Raw genomic sequence first — 14,037 nt, 5'->3', positions numbered from 1 at the left:
GAGGCAATTAGGAATATTGCCTCTAAAATTCGTTGATTCTACCGTCATTAAACTTTAGGACCTCATATTATTACTTCTTAGATTACATATACGTACTTAGTTCATCAACTGAGGGAAAAATCTCGATTTTGAAATGGAGAAGATTCGTTTCCCGTTTAGATAATAATTAGTATAGATCTCGTGCGAATGAGGCTTTTTAGATAGGAATATTAAATAAAATAATAATTATAAAACTGATATTTAACTCAATTTGAAATTTAATTGTAAATTTATTATTATTAATGTTTTGTATCGGTCGAAAAGGAAAAGTTCAGTATAATCCAGATGTAAATATAATATAATGAAAGCCCAATAACAGATATAGTATAATAAAAGCCCAATTACAGATATGATATTATAAAAGCCCATTTATAGCCAAATTCATTTAGGCGGGAAAATTTTGAAGAAGTCTTATTCTTCTAGTATAGGGGTCTAGTATAGGGGTGCTTAGCCTTTAAACATTTTTTGACCATATCCTACTGAACATTTATTAGGTGATGTCTGCCTTTTGGTATCATTCTTTGGCAACTCAAGTATATCTTGTTGTTTGGGCCAAAAGACTTTTAGCCCAAAGCCTTAGTTTAAATAATTTGAAAAAATTATCTTAAGAACTTCAATTATATGTGTGCTCATTCTCATAGACTATACTCCTTCCGTTCCAACCATTTGTTTACCTTTAATTAAAATATTCTCCCAAAAAATATAAAAGATAAATAAATGATTGGAACGGAGGGAGTAATCATTTTACAGCAACTACGCAATATTAAGTTTATTGCCAATAAGATTTTGATTTAAAGGTAAAACTAAACGAGCGTGTGTGAAACGTTAGGTGTCTAAATCGTCATCATCTTGTAGATACTCGTATACAAAAACTCACATGACTACATGAAGCATTGTAGTGATTTTGGCAATAGTCGTGATCTACAATCGAAATCCATCACCATTAAAACCGTCTTTTGTGTGACTCGATTGCACCATTTTTGTGGTCCTAATTATATCCAACTCACCAAACTAGACTACTAGAGTAGTAGAGCTTAAAAAAATTGAAGTGTGATGCTAATTGCTAAGCAACATTTAGACCATCTAATTATTGATGCATTCCAAGATCGACCAACATAGCTGGCATTGAACTATAGATAGCAACACTTAGCCCAACACGGACACATATTCAATTAGTCTTTCTTAAGATGGATATATCCATTTTAAGGTTAAAATGAGCTAAACAATAATGTTGTAAGAACAAATAAAAGAACAATTAAAAAATAATGTTGTAAGAACAAATAAAAGAACAATAAAGAGAAAAACGCACAGATTTACGTGGTTCACTAACGGTGTGTTAGCTACGTCCACATGGCAGAAGGGAGAGAGTTTTATTGATATGTGAGGAGTTTTCAGATTACAGATTCAGACGGTATGACTGCTAGGTAGAGGCTTAGAGAGTTTTTATAATACTCTCTAAGACCTAATACAGAATGACCTAATAAAGGCCCAAGAGTCCAAGACAGAGCTAGCCCAATAACGGCGACCAACCAAATCAAGGCACAAATCCAACAAATAATTCACTGTCTCACCGGTATGAATAGGAGAAATATCTTGTTATTCCCTTAACATTTAACTTTTGTTTTGTTTAGCATATTTGGGTTATTTTAAACTTACGACCGATATTTCCGTCTTAAACAAATTTGTGATATATTAAAGGCAATACGAGGAGCTTAAGAGAATTGTAGTCCCACGACATACAGAAGAGCAATTCAAGGCAATCGGTTCCCCTTTTAAAGGACAACAACATTATAATATACCTTCTGTAATAAGGTAATGCGTATATTGGTTATTGACAGTTCATACTTCTTCAATCATATCCCTGTATCCTACCTAATAAAAATATGGTTTGGGTCAATTATTTTGGCAGTCTCTTGGATTTTCATTGCAATTTGGAACTCGGTCTCGGTTCCGTATTCAATTCACAAACATTATAGTCCTTGCCTGACTCGAATCCAAACTACATCAGAATAGGATCGTGTTAAGTGTAAACCCAGACATCCTAAACAGCTCAATGGATCTCGAGGATCTTAATACTCGAGATAAAATATGAGGCCGATAAAAATGAACATAATACATCTATACAATCGACATGCGATTTCATTCAAGCCCCCTCTTTCTTTCCGGCCCTTCCAGATTCCGACGACGGAAATGACACTCTTGTGATACGGAATTACAGATGAAATCGATGGGGAATGTCTGGAACCGGAAGCCTTAAGGCCGAAATTTTACAATGGTCATATAGGGTAGGGTTTAGGGCTCGCAAGCCAGATATCAGATCCAAGCAGTACATAATAAATTGATAGTCATACATCAGGGTGATCAGGCAGTACATGGCAATATGGCATGACAGCTTGGCATTAATGAATGATTAACAATAAATCAAGAATATTCATAGTGAATGACAGGATTAGAAATTAACAGGGTGGATGATCTGATTTGGAAATTGGAATAGTACAGACGTACAGTTCTGTAACTAGCTTATTTTGTGCCACTCTCACTTGATTAAATATGAACAACTTAAATCCGCGGGAAACAAACATATGTCACTCAATTCCAGCAAAAGTTCAGATTATGGAGGCTCAAATGTGTACTGTCGAGTGTCGATTGTTAAACCTCTAATGCTTAATAGACGATAACGGGTTGAAAAGATGGTCACACTGAAATATTAGAGAAGTTACCTTAAAAACTGGTACAGGGTTCAAACACAGAACATTTCACCTCGCACCACCAACATAGCCATAGGGCTTTGTTAGGACAAGGGTAACTGTTTTTTTTTTTTTTTTTGATGTTGACTAGGAGTATCTCCTACTGACAGTTGAGGCAATCTCCTTCGGGGTACTAAAGGCAATTTAATGGGTTGACCCCTCCCAAGTTTGGCTTTTTCATTCGTAAGAGTCAGAAATCGAACCCTTGACCACTTGTTTAAGAGATGAGAACCCTTACCACTCACACCAGCCAACTTTGGTGCGAAAAATGGAGCTGGGTGGTAGCCGGTGGGGAAGACAGGGTGATTGGAGAACTAGTAGTCTCAGATGAAGGTAATACATTATCCTGTCAAAACCAGTAAGTCTCACGCGATCACCCTCCGTTCCTCAATTCCACCCTTCACTACCAGTACCACTAGATACCGCCACCACATCCTCCACTACATACCAACACAAGTAAGAAGCTAATGGTTTCATCAAATTCGGTCTCAAGATAACCCCTCATAACAAAGGACGGCGGCTTAAAATGAATAATTTGGTACATCACTCAAAGAGTGTTCTTCTTACATGCTTCTCTTATACTACCAACATCGCAACAGAGCACAAGGAAAACTCTTACAACACCTTTGATCAAACAAACACCTTTGATCAAACAAACTCTTGCAACATAATCTCCAACATTCTTAGGATGCCATATATAAAAGGATGAATCTAAAGTCTAAACAATCAAAATAATCTTTATATAATTGCGAACTAAGCTGATTCATTTTAGTCGAAAATTGGATCCAACCGTCCAACACTAATAACCATGATCATATCAAGCAAGTAAATACAATTTTTTTTCAAGTTCCAAAAACGTACCTCAGTACCAAGTACCAAATAATAATACAGAGATTATTGGGTTACATATTACATTACAGTTTATCTCGTATGCAACCCGCAATCCTTTATGGTTTATGCTTATGCAATCTTCTTCTTCGAGGTCTCTCCACACTAAGGCTACTCATCTCCTACACCCCATCTCCTCTCAATTTCCTCGTTCTTCTCAATCTCCAAGGGCAAACCCGATAAACTCAATTGCCCGATTGTCGAACACCCGATTCACCCTCACCTCGACTTCCTATGCTCTATGTACATTCAATCCCAAGGTACATTCTCATGTGTGATTAGTTGAGTCTCAAAGATCCAACCTTTAACCGTCACCACCTCCGAACCCTCCCACCCAAATCAAACCCACGATTCCTCCTAGAACCCGACCCAAATATCGACAAAGACCTACTCCTAGAATCCGAGCTAGAACTCGTGGAATCCTCCAAATTCCCCATCACCCCACCACCACCGCCATTAAAACAAGAAAACAAATTTCTCAAAGCTCTCCTAATCCCACCACTCTCCCTATGACTCCCACCTCTACTCCCCCACGAAATCCTCCTCGGAACTCCGCCACCTTGATTATTAAACCCGCCGTCCATCTCCGTATAAACAACCGGTAATTCCCTCTCACCCCCGCTCCCACCAGCCCGTCTCCCACCGGAAAACCTACCTACAGCAAACCCTCCACCCGGTAACCTCCAAATCGTCAACCCAACCGTCTCATCCTCACCGCTTTCGACCACATTCGGCCTCGCTGGCGACGCCAGCGAGGTGGAAACGTCGGTCGCCAGCTCGTGTCGACAAACGGGACACGAATTCCGTAAATTCAACCATGGAAGTATACAATCACTGTGATAAATATGTTTACAAGGCATTTCCCTCGCTTCTACACCCAATTCAAACGCCTCTTTACACACAGCACAATGCGAATCTAAATTAACATGATTATCAACAATTTTAATAGTCGGCATCGATTCGATAGCCGCTTTCGATGCCGGCGGTTGTTCCGACCTCTGAATTCCGTTCATTTCAAGCTGAGCAAGCTGATCAAGTAACCGATCGAAACCCGAACCGAGTAAAAACTCGGAAACGCTGGGTGGAAGTGGTCTTAGACCTGAACCGCCTCCGTCGTCGTAGTACAGCTCGTAACCGCCGCCGCCGCCTCCGGCGACGGCGGCGTTGACAGCAGCTATATCTTCAGACGGGGCACGTAACACGATGACGGGGTTGAACGGAGATCGATCGCCGCCGTTACGACGGCTGCGACGGAGGCGAGGGGATGAGGATATGGTGGGGTTTGCGGCGGAGGAGACGGTGGTGGAGGGAAAACGACGTCGTGGAGAGTCGATTTGTTCGACAAATCCGCCGTTGCAATCAGGGCAAATCATTGAATCGAGGTTGTTGTTGTTGAAAACCCTAACGAATCGATTGCATCTGTAACACCAATACGACGACGTGTTGGGAGTCGACGACGTCGTCGACATCTAATTTTGGGGTGAATTAGGGATTGGGTGATTTGATTTATCGATTGAAATTGGATTAATTGAAATTTGGGGAAAAAAATTGAATTGGGGAAATGAAGAGAGAGAAAATATTGGGGGTTTTAGAGAGAGGGGAATGTGAGTGAAATTAGAAATTAGGGAAATATATTGAAAATAATAATATTAATATAAGTAATAAATGGAGTTATAGTAGTGTAATAAAGAGGTGGAAAAAGTGTATTTTGACGGGAAAAGATACGCGTTTATAGCATGACTAGTATTGGTGGCGGGCGAAGCCCGGGCTACCTCTACTTACCATTAATTTTTTTTTATTAAATAAATTTATTTAAAGTTGGATAACCCATAAATTTATCATTAATATATTTTTCTATGACATATCCTAAAATTACGATGAAATAAATTTTGAGACAAATTCACTACTCTCGCTATTAATATTTTACTCTTAATAATGAAACAATAGTAATAACATTTCACTACTTGCCCGTAATCATTGTTACTTTTCCTACTCCCGCCGTAATTATCGTTACTGTCACTACAGCCGCATTAATATTGATAATTTCACTACTCCCGCCGTAATTATTGTTACTTTCACTATTGCCGCATTAATATTGATTATTTCACTACTCCCGTTGTTATTTATATCACTTTCACTAATCTCACTGATAATATTGTTACTTTTACTATTCAAATGAGTGATTACTATCATATAATTATATCCAATGTTACTACAATTCTTTTCTTTACTTACGAAATTAATTTTACTACTTAGGCATGCAATTTTAAGAGGATTATATATTTATATAAATAAATTACATATATGTATTAAATCAAATAGAAAGAATTACGCAACATAGTATAATTTATTTTAAGGAAATTGATCATCTTAATTAATTATTTTATTTTAGGGAATCTTCATGTTTAGGAAAATTATCAAGTTTCTACATAATTTAATTTTAACCCAAACTATATAATATTTTCATTGAGATCCCTCAATTGGGTCCATGGTCCATCACACGATGCTATTGATTTAAAACTATATAGTATAATTAATTTGTATAACTTTCTTTAATTACATTGAAGTCCCTTGGTTTCTGGATTTAATATATAGTATTGATGACGACGCTTTAATGTTTGGGGTTCGATATGTTTGATTTTCCTTAAGATCGTTTTAACATAAAAACCTTTTTTATTTTATTTTCATCCTTAGTTTGATCGAGTGTAAGAGTTATTTCAAATTTCGACGGTTTTAAACAAGAAGAGGTGGTCGGGAATATGTATTTGGGTGTGAATGTGTGATTGGGTGGGACCTAGGAGGTTATCATCGTTAGTTTAATGTTTTTTGGCTTGGGAAATTCTTGGGTGTATCGGGTGTATTACGGTCTTATAGATAGGAGGTAGATGATTTAATGTCAGTTTTAGTCATTGTTGATATCGTGGATCATTTGTCTTAAGTTCAGTGTTTGACCTAGTTTGTTACCATTTGTTTTTTCTTAGATATCGTGTCATCAAAATAATTGTGTGTTTTATATTAAGTAGCTCTATATGTAAATGTAATGATATACAAAAATGGGGTATAGGATTCGGTCCCCTTTTTGTGAATCAACGTGTTTAATCATTGTCAAGAAAGCATCTCAACCAAAAGTTTAAGTTGATGGTTGAACTTCTAAGATCGATTTTATACTCTAACAAGTCCTTCACACGAATGTCTGTTGGGCTTGAAGTGTGGATGCAATTGCAGACCTCTCCTAAGCTGGTGCTTAATATTTCACTTTAGAATTGAGGAGAGTTGGGATTTAAACCCGTGACCTTTTGATCACACTGGCTCTGATACCATGTTAAGAAATCATTTCAACCAAAAATTTAACCTGATAGTTAGAGTTTCAAAATCGATTTTATACTGTAACAATCATAAAATGATTTGCTCAAAGAGATGTTGCATTTAGGAAATGTCGTCGGATACAAAATGAGATACGAAAGTAGGGATTATGCGTGTTGTGCAATTGAGATAGGATGAGACTTGAGAGTAATTTAGCGTACAACATGTGGCCGGTGAGGGAAACTTGTTGGATTTGTACGAGAAAACCTAAGATTTACACCCAAATAAAGTGATGATGGGAAGTGCTCTAAGTTGGCTCCTATAGGGAAGTCCACTACCATATTAAGGTACGTGTGATTAGATGCCAACATGATTTTATTGGATGGATCAATTCTAATTAGCCAAGTAATTATCTTTTTAAGGTAAGTAATATTATGTCATAAATTTGTTTCGGTTTTTTTAACGTTTGTCATAAGGACACACAATAAAAAAATAACTAAAGAAAGATTTAAGTACAAGTTTATGTTATTCATTATGATAAATATTTCTAAAATGTGCCATAAGCGCACATGTTAATAATCTTAATATGGTAAGATTAACAATATATTCTCACTAATTATGGTAACAATGAGTTTATAGTTAAATATCTCATGAGAATATGTTGTTAATCTAACCATATTAAGGTTATTAATATGTGCCCTTAGGGCACATTTTAGAAAAACCTTAAATAATACTCGTAGTTTATATACAGTATCAATTTTTTAATACTATATTTTTGTAATTTTTTCTTTAATTAGCTTCTTATCGTGTGCCCTTAAAATACACGTTAGAAATGAAATTAGCTCTTTTGTGGTAGGTTGAATTGATTAGTTGTATTCAACTAATTGGTGCATCATTTTTTGCCAAAAATAAAATCCTACACCTCGACATTTTTAGCAAATTATCATCAAAAATGTCTTAGTAGAGTGGATAAAGTTAAGAAAGTGGATAATATAGTGTAAATTCAATTGTAACTTTCTTTTTAATTCTACCGACCATTACAACTCAAATTTATGTTACTGAATAGGACAAACCTTTTGACGTTTTCTAGGCATATATTGCCTTGTTATTTGGTATCAATTTGTCTCGTCTTAAATTTGTTTACTCTATAATCCATACTCTTATATGGAGTGTGAACATAAGTACCGTAGTTTATTATTGGTGTCGTCTTCGTGTGATGGCCTCTTTGGCTCAGTCAATTTTTTATCTTTATATTTTGTACTCGGTAATAAAGATTGCAAATAAAAGTAGATAAACAGTTTATCTAACGTGAGTCTAAGGTTACATATTAAAAACACTTTTAAAAAAATTCCCAATAAATATTAAATTGGAAAATCAAAATGTATGTGATCTTAAATTCAACTTTTCATAATTTCGTTATACCTTCTCTACTCATTATTTTCTTTTCAGATAAACTTAATATGACACGTTACAAAAATCGATATATTTTATAGAAAAAAGGATGAAAATGTGTCTGAAGAGTTCCCAATCGAAGTATGTAGAAGTAGATGTCACTACTACAAATACAGGCAACCACAACGGCCCTTTAACAACGCTTATTCACGAAAATCATCAAAACACGTTGTAGAATTGATTCCGCGAATTTTACCAAACTTAATTACAACGGTTCTGTGTTGCTAACCGTTGTTATTGGTTTTAACAACAGGTCATACTTAAACAACCGTTGTTAATAAAAAAACTAATAACAACGGTTAAATTTTAACCGTTGTTAATGGTTTGGCGCCAAATTAGTGAAAAGTAATCACAACGGTTATATTAGAACCCGTTTTTAATACTTTTTAACAACGGTTGTAGACTCAATAACCGTTGTTATTAATATTATGAAAATCTTAAGAACGACATATTGCTTTATTCTGCTATACGCTACAAAACACAAACACAAGCTAATCTCGCTACTATATCATCCTCCATTCCTCCCGATTGTCTCTCTGTCTTCATCTCCGTCATTGTTGTCACGTCTTCTCTCCCTCATCGTGTTTATCAATCAGGTATATATATGTTTCTTAGCAACGCTTATAGATATAGGATTTTTTGGGTTATTATCTAATTTGTTGATAATTTAGCTTAATTGCTTTCCTGAATTTCGTTTATTTGTTTGCCTATTATTGTATTTTCTGAATTAGTTGCCTATTATTACGAATGTAGAATAATGACTCGAACTTGGGTGATTGATGCAAATATGAGTGACCGCACCTACAAGGATGGTTTAGCTGAATTTTATGAATTCGTTTCGAACAATTTGAAAGGTTCTTCTAGTATTGCATGTCCTTGTGAAAGATGTGGTAATATTAGCTATATGGCTTTTCCGGACGTTAAAATACACCTAGAAAAGTGGAGATTTAGTCGATCCTATACACTTTGGATTTTTCATGGGGAATCATTAGAGGAAGAGAATAACTCAAGAAGATGATGTTGAGGTACACGAAAGGCTAAATCGATGATCCCGAGTTTGCCGAGTTTTTGAGTTGGAAGAGTTGGAAGTAGAGAAGTTGAATGTTGGGTCTATAGATAATGAAGAGAATGATGATGAGTCCATTGCTTTTGAAGATGTAGGTGATGACACTAGTAATTGGGATGACCTTAACAACATGTATGAGAAGTTGTGTGAGTCCAAGCACCTCTCGTATCCTGGTTGTAAGTTCACAAAAATGTCGTTTGTGGTGAAGTTGTATAATATCAAGGGGGCAAATGGGGTGAGTGACACGTGTTTCACTAGTTTTTTAGCCTTGATAAAGGAGTTGCTTCCTGATGGTAATGTTCTACCTGTTAAGACATATGAGGCGAAAAAACTAATAAGAGGAGTGGGTATGAAATATGAGAAAATACATGCATGTCCAAATGATTGCATATTGTATCGGAAATTATATCAAAACTTAACCAATTGCCCTAAATGTTTGGAGTGGCGTTATAAGGATAAGGAAGGGATCCCGGCTAAGGTGTTGTGGTATTTTCCATTGATACCAAGAGTCATAAGGATTTATGCGAATCCCAATGATGCAAAAATGTTAACTTGGCATGAAACAGGAAGAATAAATGATGGAAAGCTAAGACACCCGTCAGATGGTAAGCAATGGAAATCGTTCGACGCTAAGTATCCCGAGTTCGGCAATGAACCTAGAAACTTACGTCTAGCGCTGTCCACTGATGGAATGAACCCACACGGAAACATGAGTAGCCAACATAGTACTTGGCCAGTAGTGTTGGCTATTTATAACTTACCTCCATATGTGTGCATGAAAAGAAAGTATTTGATGTTGTCGTTGTTAATTTCCGGCCCTAAACAACCTGGAAATGATATAGATGTATATTTGGAACCTCTTCTAGATGATTTGCGATTGTTGTGGGATAGTGGGATAGAAGTATTTGATGCATATAAGAACGAAACTTTCAATTTGAGAGCGATGTTATTGTGTACAATAACCGACTATCCGGCTTATGGCGACCTTTCCGGGCACACAGTTCATGGGAAAGAGGCTTGTCCATTGTGTGGGGAGGATATCGAGTCCGAATACTTGAAGTCTTCTCGTAAGTATGTGTATATGGGAAATAGGAGGTTCTTGTCTCATGACCATTGTTATCGCAAGATGCAGAAAGCATTCAATGGAAGACAAGAACTTCGTCAACCTCCTAGAATTTTGAGTGGGCATGAAGTTTATCGGAAAGTAAAGCATATTGAGATAGATTTTGGGAAGAAGAGCGGCTCTAAATTGTCTACTCGTGGGTATAAGAAAAGATCCATATTTTTTGATAAACTTCCATATTGGCCGACTGGAGGTCGAGGCATTGCCTCGATTTCATGCACATTGAGAAAAATGTCTGTGATAATATTATCAATACCCTTCCGAATGTTCCTGGTAAAACAAAGGATAACGCCGCAGCTAGGGAAGATATGAAAATGATGGGTATTAGGCTAGAGTTGGCACCACAGAAGAGAGGTAATCGTACATTTTTACCGCCAGCAGTTTTTACCCTTTCACGGAATGAGAGAAAAGAGTTATGTGCATGCTTGAATGGAATTAAAGTGCCACATGGTTATTCGTCGAACATCAAAAGCCTAGTGTCGATGCAAGACCTAAAACTCACGGGGTTAAAGTCACATGATTGTCACACTTTGATGCAACAATTACTACCTGTGGCTATTCGTTCCATTTTACCTGAAAAGGCAAGATATGCTATAACTAGATTCTGTCTCTTCTTCCATCCATATGCGAAAAGTCATCGATCCCGATGACGCGGATTCATTGCAGGACCTCGTTGTAACCTCTCTTTGTCGGTTGGAAATGTATTTTCCACCCTCTTTCTTCACTATCATGATTCATCTGACCATTCACTTGGTTAGGGAGATTTTGTACCTTGGGCCCGTGTACTTGAGATACCAGTATCCTTTCGAAAGATTGATGAAAGTCTACAAGGATTATACATCTAATCGGTATCGTCCGGAAGGTTGTATTGCTGAATGCGCTATTTTAGACGAAGCTCTTTCATATTGTTACGCTCATCTCTCCCCTGAGGAGTTGATTGGCGTTCCTAAGAATCGTCATAGTGACTGGATGACCGGAAAAGGTATTAGGGGCCGGGTTGAAAAAATTGTGACACGTGAAATGTTGCATTTAGCACACATGTATGTGCTAAACAACGAAGATGAGGTGCAACCTTATATTCAACAACACAAAGATGAGCTCAAATACGATCACCAAAACAAGACCGAGAAGTGGATTGCGAACGAGCATACGAAGACGTTTCCAGAGTGGTTTAGGAATATTGTCTTACGATTGTACTTGATCAAACTGGTGATGACATCTCTCCTAGGTTACTACGTCTTGGTTTAGGTCCAAATGCCAGGGTCACCTTTTACCACAGTTTTGCCATTAATGGATATACTTTTTACACCCGCGAGCAAGATGAGGTGAGCACAATGCAAAATAGTGGTGTGAGTTCTGAATTTGAGGCAATGCACTTTGCTACTTCAAAAGATAAAAAGCCTATTTGGGGAAAATGCCTTTATTATGGTGTTATTCAAGAAATATTGGTACTAGATTACATTGATTTCACAATGCCTTTGTTTCGATGTAACTGGGTTGATAACAACATCCATTGTGTCCGAAAGGATAAGATGGGATTTACGTTGGTCAATCTGGGTAAGGTTGGCAATAATAAGGATGATCCTTTCATAATGGCATCCCAAGCTAAACAAGTGTTCTATGTCACCGATCCTATGGATAAGAAGTGGTCTGTTGTACTGTCTATAAGAAAAAGAAGGAGTAGTCCATCCGATAATGGTGATGATGATCAGGATGTCGTTTTTGAGGGAATGGATCAGTCTACCACTGTATCTTATTTCGACGATGTTGACACTGATCATGAGGACACTGAAAGCATCTATATGCGTGATGACCATGGTGAAGGTATTTGGGTTAACGAAGAAACTATGACATCCAAGAAACGTCCCCGATCCCGAGATAGTTCATCGGGACACGATATGCATGCATGCTTTGGTGTTGTCTTATTTTCTTGATCTTATTATTAGATGTGGATCTTTGGTGTTGAAATTGCTTTGAATAATGTTGCAGTATGTATTGTTACAGTTTGGACCGTAATGGAATTACAGTAATTTTTTTTAAAAAAAAAAGAGGTTCAACAATAACAACGGTTATATTTAAATTACCCGTTGTTAATACTTTCAACAACGGGTGTAGTACCTCTACCCGTTGTCAATTTTTTTTTTTTGACATATTTCATTTTGGCGCAAATTTGGTGAACATATATTACAACGGGTAACTTTTGACAACGGTTGACGTTTATTGACCCGTTGTTATTAACATACAACAACGGTTTTGTTTTGAGCACCCGTTGTCAATAGTTTGTCTTAATAAAAAACTAATATAGAAACCCATCCAGCATGCCATACACAAACACACACAACATTATTACTCCAACCGTTGGTATCCTGTGTTAATTCTTCTCTCTTCCTCGCTTTTTACATTCTCGTCGCGCCGGCCGCCGCCCGATTTCCGGCCCGATTCCGTTGCCTTCCCTTATCATCCTGCTCGTTCTCTTTATCATCATCATCAACAGGTATGTTCACTTTAATTTTGTGTTTCGTCATTAGGGTTTTAAGACGATCATCTTGTTTCTTTTTCATGCATCTGTTTGTTTTTCGTCTTCTTTGTTATCTTTATCATCCCGCATCATCTACTTTACTCCTCTTATTCGGGTTTAGGATTTTAGAAGCTCAATCTGTTGTTTTAAATTTTCATTCCTATTAGGGTTTAGGGTTTTAGATAATACTCTGCATGTACGTTGTTAAGTTGTTCATTTACTATATCATTCATATTTGGGTTTTAGGATTATCATGGGTGAAAAACGTAAAAGAAGTCAAAAGAATAATGAGCCTGGTGATAATAAGCCTGGTGAGAGGGGTGCTACGAAGTGCAAGAAAGTCCTTGCGATTATAGCCGCTAAACAATCGTTCGAATTAACATGGAGTGAGAAGGGTTTCCCTCTTGGTCCAAATGCGGGTCTTTTCTCCAATTGGATTGGTGCTTGCACAAGACAGTTTGTGCCTATCCATTTAGATGATGTTAGAACTTTGAATCCAAAATTGGCGGAGTTATACTTGGCTCGTATAAAGGAAGGCTTTATTATACCCGATAAAAGCCATGATGAGTATTTAATGCATAAGGCGGATGTCCACGAGCGGTGGAAGTGTGGCGTTGCTAGGGATTGGTTGTATGTGGACAAGGCAACGGGGAGATGCGTAAGAGCCCACCGGAAAACAAGTGTCCCACCATCAAGCAGGAAGAATGGGATCTTTTCAAAAAGATGAGAACTACGAGAAGTTTCGGGATAAATATCCTCGCCTTTTAACGATTTACCTATCATTTTTTTAATTAATGAGTCCTTTATATAATCTTTTTATTATCTCATCTACTTGCGCTTTTATATAATTATTTGAAGGCCGTTAGCAGAAGAAATCGTGCTAACATTTCATGCAAGAAGG

General features: G+C 37.1%; 1 protein-coding gene across 1 annotated transcript; it reads right to left on the bottom strand.

The window, feature by feature from the left end:
- Nucleotides 1–3,505: 3,505 nt before the first annotated feature.
- Nucleotides 3,506–5,325, bottom strand: LOC141612429 (putative E3 ubiquitin-protein ligase RHC2A). The gene has a single exon (XM_074431203.1). It carries the CDS (start codon nt 5,141–5,143, stop codon nt 3,986–3,988), a length of 1,158 nt encoding a protein of 385 aa, XP_074287304.1. The 5' UTR covers nt 5,144–5,325; the 3' UTR covers nt 3,506–3,985.
- Between the last annotated feature and the right edge of the window lie 8,712 nt (nt 5,326–14,037).

The sequence above is a fragment of the Silene latifolia genome, chromosome 11 (genome assembly GCF_048544455.1).
Source record: "Silene latifolia isolate original U9 population chromosome 11, ASM4854445v1, whole genome shotgun sequence".
NCBI lineage: Eukaryota > Viridiplantae > Streptophyta > Magnoliopsida > Caryophyllales > Caryophyllaceae > Silene > Silene latifolia.
The sequence above is the reverse complement of the archived record's forward strand: the minus strand, read 5'-3'. Positions and strand labels throughout refer to the sequence as shown.

What these genes read in the sequence shown, in the direction of transcription:
- LOC141612429 (XM_074431203.1), bottom strand. Translation starts at nt 5,143, where the DNA reads ATGTCGACGACGTCGTCGACTCCCAACACGTCGTCGTATTGGTGTTAC.